Below are 6122 nucleotides of genomic sequence, written 5' to 3'. Positions count from 1 at the left end.
TAAAAATGGCAGGTGATAACTAAAGCAGCAAAAGCAGCAAGTACAAGGTACATAACAATACAAACCCCATTTTCACTTGTTCTCCCAGCCCTGTAAATCAGATATTCATTACCCTGTCCAGAGTGAGTAATGCACACCCATGTAAACATGGACAGCTATTTAAAACCCTCATTTTCTCTCCCCAATTCCTTTCTCCTGTCCTGCATTAGATGTGGCAGTTCAGCAGCCTGTTCTCCAGAGTTCACAAGTGGCAGCGTAACGATGTCCCCAGCATGGCAGAACATCTGAAGAATTGTCCTTTCTACCAGGTGGAGCCCAGGACAGAGCCCGTGCTGCTGACAGGAATGTGTGAATCTCGGGAGCACACTCCAAAGACTTTGGTCTCCACTTTCAAGCACAGAGTCTGAACAACTTGCTGCCCCCCTTCAGGGTGCCTGAGATGAAGATTTGGGAATTTAGGTGTAAAGATTGTTGCTTCCAACTCTCCTCCAGACGTACAAAATTTGTTTCTCCCTGGCTGCATTTGAAACATCTGCTTTTTTTTTTTTTTCCTGCATTAATTTGTTAAAACTTCATCCACTGCTTACTAACATCACATGCTTTTTTTTTCTGTTCCTGGTTTAAACAGCATCTTGAGGAAAGCAATAAGGATCTTATAACAGCATTTTCACATCCTTGAAGGTAGGCTGCTGTTCCTGCACCRTGTGCCCAAGGGAAGCAAGAGCAGTTACTGTATTTACTCACTAGGTCTGAAACACCTTCATTTTGGATGCAAAGCCAAGTTCTTGGAGGACAAGTCAATGTTYTTCTGCCTGGCAGACCTAGGGATTGCTAAAGTGCTCTGAGACGTGAGCAAAAGAAAAGGACATCCCAAAATTAATGAATTAATTAGAACTCCAGTGAGAACTCAGGAATTCACTGCACAGCCACAGACCAKCATTTAGAGCCCTGATTAGGCAAGCACACCTAGCTGAGTGCAAGGCTTAAGCTGAGCTCATGGGAGCATTCAAACCAAACCAAACAAACCTGCTCTTTGTCAGAAGGAACCATCTAGTAAACTATTTCAGACACTCAATTGACTTTTTATATTTTAAGGTAATAACTTTCTGTGTTTTATCTAAAAACTCATTAAAGCCATTTAAGAATATTTGAAGTCATTTTTAGAACGCCATACCAACTCAGTTTTGCAGTTGTAAATTGCAAATTCTAATTGTAAGCAACAGCAAACAGGATGTCAAAGGATTACTATTATTAAAGAAAAGTCATTCAGCAACCCATTCACTAACAGTATGGATAGTGTTTACTTCAGGTAAATGGGCTGGAGCAGAAAAGTTATTAGGATTTGGTTTATTTTTTAATAAATTCACTAACTYAAACCAGAACAGGCTTGTTGAGGCAACAGATGAGAGAAAACAGGCATGTTTCCAACAGTTCTGTCTCATTGCACTATTTGAACCCATTTCAGAAATGCTTTGGATGTGGTGGGTGAGATTCCTCTGAAATGGCCATAAATTTATTTGGCAGCTTAGGACAGCTCCCAGCCTCTGCACAGCCACAGGGCACTGAGTCACCCCTTTCTTTTTTAAGYTCACAGCCACAAGTGTGAGCTGGAGACATGAGCTCTGCCTTTCATCTCATCATTTTGTCTSGGGCAGGAGAACCTTGCTGGGAGCCAGGATATTTCCTTGCCCTGGACCAGTGCTGGGCTTTTTTTTTTAWTWTTTTTWAAWTTTTTCTTAATGCTACTCTGTTTTCTGCCCCTAGAAATCCTTTCTGGTAAGCTGGGAAGTCTCATAATGCTTTAGGCATGAAAATAAAATTCTCTGCACAGGTATCCTACAGAAAACACAGGTAGCATCCCAGTTTTATGAGAAGGAAAACAGAAAACACAGGTAGCATCCCAGTTTTATGAAAAGGGAACTGAAGGAAATGATCACAGGGAACCTCAGCTGGGCCAGGAGCAGTTAGAACAGGATGTTTAGATCCTTCATCCTGAGGCTTAGGCCACTGCACAAAAACAAATTGGCCATTCTTGAAAGTTACTTCCAAAACCCCTCCTGTCCTCAAAACATTCCATAGAACATGGGTTGCCCAATATTATCACCTTGTTTTACCCAGCAAAGTTGACAGATGTGAAAACATCCAGCCACAATTCCTAGACTTCCCAGGGCTCTAGAAATTCCTAAGAGACCCAGAATTCCAGGTTTCTACATCAGGGCCTCACTCTGCATGTATCATGTAGCTGATTTTGAAAGATGCTGAGCACCCAACTGGAGCTGCAGTYCATGTCCAAAAATTGGGTGCCAGGRTCTRTCTTGGGTACTRGAAAATGGAGTTACTTAAAAKTTTGGATAATTTGGGGAGGAAGAAAAAAAAGGAGAKTTAAAAAATAAAGTTTCAGAGTAAGTCAGTGTTCAAGGCTGGCATGAGACCATGAAAGATTTCAACCTGTGAACAATGATCTGTGATTTAGCTGCTGTAGGCTGCTGTGGCTGCCCTGAAATTGTGGCTTCTGTGAGGTGTGAATCTGGCTCATTTTACTGCTTCTTCCCTGAGCAGGAGGTGCCGGGATAGGAATCCTGGAATTATGATGGTTGAGGGTACAGATTGGAGTTGGGAATGTTGGAACCCCTTGGGATCAGCCAAGGTGTACATAGAACACCCAGGAGATGGATTGTTTTCTCTCTGGTRCTCCTACAGCACATGCTGGAGAGACACAGGGTGTTAATTCATGAATATAGAGGTGTATTTCTTTAAGGTGTAAGTGTGGTTTAATTACCTTCAGCATATCCAGTGGAAAGTAAAAATCCACAGGTTAACCTGGCCCTGGAAAAGGCAAAGCTGTCCAAGGAAGGGGAGATCACCCTTCCATCACTGCAAACCCACCTGGCCAAGGTCAGCAGGAGCTGCTTCTCMCCTCATCTCACCTTAACCAGGACAGGAGAGCTGTGGGCTGCTGTTTTATTTTTTAAATTATTCTATTTTTTTATTTAATTTATTTTTTATTAATGGGGTCATGCCGAGCTAACTCACTCTTAATGGTCCTGCCCATTAGCAGAGTCAGCAGAAGATTTAGGAGCTGGAAGGAAATGAATTTTTCTGCCCTGTGTGTCTTGGTGAGGACAATGCTGGCTTATTTAAAAGGTAAGAGACTTCAGTTTGGGTTCAGCAAGTCTGGTTTAGCTCCTGGTTTGTTTGTTTGTTAATTTGGCCAATAAAACTGTGGCTACATTTCAACTTGAGGAGTTTGATTTGGAGAACCAGCATTTGATGTTTTGGAAAGCAGATCTATTGTCTGACCTGGGAAAGGGGATCCAATTCCAGCAGAGCATTGAGGTTGCTCTGGATCTTTAGGAATTGGATTTTGTTTTTGCTGTCCACAAAGTCCCATGAAGTGCAAGAGCAGCGCTCCACATGCTCCAGRCTGACACGTTCTGCAGTGTTTTCCTCTGACTGGAAAAGTGGAAGTGAAATGAAGGCGTTTTATGGGAATCAGAAAGGTCAGAGCAGGGCAAAAATATTCATGACAAGAGAAGAGAGGTGATGGGTTTGGATAGAGAGGCTGTCTGATTGTAGGTGTTGTGAGGAAACAGTAAAACCATGACAGACAGGAAAAAGGGCACAGGAATGACAGGAATTGGCAYGTGCTGCCAAAACAAGAGGTTTTCTGGATAAAGGCATCTCCTTGGAAAATGCTCTGGAAAATCCCAATTGATGCTATACAGTAATTTGGGACAGATGATAATTTTTAAGGGGTRAAAGGGCAAGTGACCTATTGACATGTATGCTGAGTCTGGGTTGAAGGAATTAATTTTCTGATGGACTTCCAACTCCCAAAACTGACTGTGCACAGATAAGGTGAAGTTTATCTAAACAGTGCCTGTTATTTTGTGAAAATCTGTAACTCCTTGTTGCTTTCTTAAGAATAAAAATTACTATGGTTTGAAAAAATCCATCAGAATTCAGGTCTTAGCTTGTTTTCTTAGTTTTCATCACATTAAAATATGTTTTGCTTTCAAATCAGACGTGGCAGTTCCTGCACCCTCATATTCATTATGCTCCTGYTCTCTGCTCAGCTCTTCAAGATAATTTTCCTGGTTGAAGACTATTATTTATATTTGGTTTATATTTATTTAATTTAACAAATATTTTTAGGTTTGAGCCCRTCTTCTTTGCACAGCTACTTTTTCCTTCCTGGTTCAGTTATTTACTCACATTAAAATTACATACTTACATTATCTCTTTTCTTAAAAATCAATTTTCCACATTTTCCAAACATTTGAAGGAAAGTTTTTTTTCCTTCCCCTTCTCTTTGTGGCTGTTTAYCCAGGTAGCTACAGAGGAACTTTTGTTTCTTTACTCACCACATTCCAGAGACACTGCAGCAATTTTGGGCATCTTTCACTTACAGTTTCCTTACCACTGCATTCCACACTAAAGAATCTCAAATTCCTTGGGGTTTAATTCCTTTGGAAACAAAACATGCACATGCAGTGCAGGCTTATTCTTATTTCTCTTTCCASTGAATTTATATGTAAGGAAATTTTGATCATGCGCTCCAAATTTATTTTTGATGGCCACCTGCTCCATGACTTAATTGCTATTTACAACGAACGRATCTTTTGTAGGTTCAGTGATGGTTTTGTGAAGGAATTTATCGTGTCATGMTGAGAATTATAGGCCTGAGGCCCATTAGGGTGATGAGAGATGATTCACTGGTCCAGAACTCTGAGGTTTGTTTAGTAGAGTCCTTACTGGGATTGATCTCTTTTAATATTTTAATATTTCCTCTCTCTTTACATATCCAGGTATGAACTTGAGCAGCTCCTGGCTGACAAGAAAAGCCTCTTTTAACCTTCTGAGTTCCACCTAAACAACCTGTTAAATYATACTAATGATGTTCATATTAATGAACTGTTTTTATTTGCTTTTCTACCAGTCCTGAACAGCAGAATTTTCAATTCCAGGGATGGCTGTTCCACTCCCATGTTCCTGGTGCTCACATGATAGCTAATTTAAACTCTTTATTGTTTCCTACCAATGTCTGGAAGGTGGTTCCAAAGAGAACGGAGCCAAAATCTACTCAGTAACAGCAGGTGATGGGACAGGGGACAGTGGCAACAAGGAAAAGCTTGGCAGGTTCAAACTGAGCTTCAGGAATTACTTTTTAGCGGAAGGGTAAAAAAGCAGCACTGGAACAGGTCTCCAGAAAGGTGTCTCCACTCTTGGAGGGTTTCCAGATTTGGAGGACAGAATGCTGGTGATGTGATTGAGGCAGAGAGCTCTGGAATCTCCTCCCAKAGAGAGGAGKGCTCCCTCCTCCTCCTCCTSCTGCTGCCTCTCCCATCACAATGAGAGCATTCTTTCCCTTGCTGTCTGAGCCCTCTACTCACTGACAGCTCCTTATCTGTCATCACAGAGTTATTGAACAGCTTTTCATCTCTCTGAGCAGGAAAACAGATCCACAGCCCTGTCCCAGCAGCTGCAGCACTGAATGGCTCTGTTGAACATGATATCTTCATGGTAAAGCTCTGCTTTGTTGGGATTTGTGGGTGCCCTCTGACAGCAATGACTTGTAGGGCCAGGGGAGCAGAGGAGGATGCATTTTAGACTGGCAGGGCTCACAGGGGAGCTGTGTGATCCTACACTAGCAGTTTTTGACAGCTCCTAAACGCRGCATCTGCACAAGAGCCAACATTCCTGGGAGGATTTTCTGAGAAGAACTGAACTGTGAGTGAGGATGGGATGGGATGCAAAGGGTGAGTCTGTGCCCAGAGCCCAGCACAAGCTGGGGGTCAGGGAATTGTACTGGGAGAGCTGTGCTGGGGGTTTTTGTGGGTTTTGCAGCTCTGCATCCATGATTTTATTTGGCCACAGCAAGGGTGAGTTTTTGTGCTCCTGTGAGAGGAAACAGAGCAGCAGAGCATCAGCCAGCTTCTCTCCACGTGTTTGAAAGGCAAGGGAAAAGGCAGTAGTTCAATTCCATCAGAGCTCATCCATTTCCATTCTTCCTTTCTTGTTTTTTCCACGGTGATTTTTTTTCCTGCAAAGTCAGGGCTGAATTGGCAACTGCTGGCAGCACCACATGCCCACTGGGCTAAAGGGGAGCTGGAGCTGGCTCA

General features: G+C 42.5%; 1 protein-coding gene across 1 annotated transcript in view; it reads left to right on the top strand.

Moving 5' to 3' along the window:
• FBXO40 (F-box protein 40) overlaps positions 1–637 on the top strand; it is a 9681-nt gene extending 9044 nt beyond the window's left edge. Inside the window, exon 3 of the mRNA XM_057380893.1 lies at positions 210–637. Within this exon, the coding sequence (XP_057236876.1) occupies positions 210–407 (198 nt within the window). The 3' untranslated portion in view covers positions 408–637. The remainder of the gene's footprint in view (positions 1–209) is intronic.
• Positions 638–6122: the final 5485 nt, after the last annotated feature.

The sequence above is a fragment of the Malurus melanocephalus genome, unplaced genomic scaffold (genome assembly GCF_030028575.1).
Source record: "Malurus melanocephalus ecotype Western Australia unplaced genomic scaffold, MMel_1.1 scaffold_476, whole genome shotgun sequence".
Lineage (NCBI taxonomy): Eukaryota > Metazoa > Chordata > Aves > Passeriformes > Maluridae > Malurus > Malurus melanocephalus.
The sequence above is the reverse complement of the archived record's forward strand: the minus strand, read 5'-3'. Positions and strand labels throughout refer to the sequence as shown.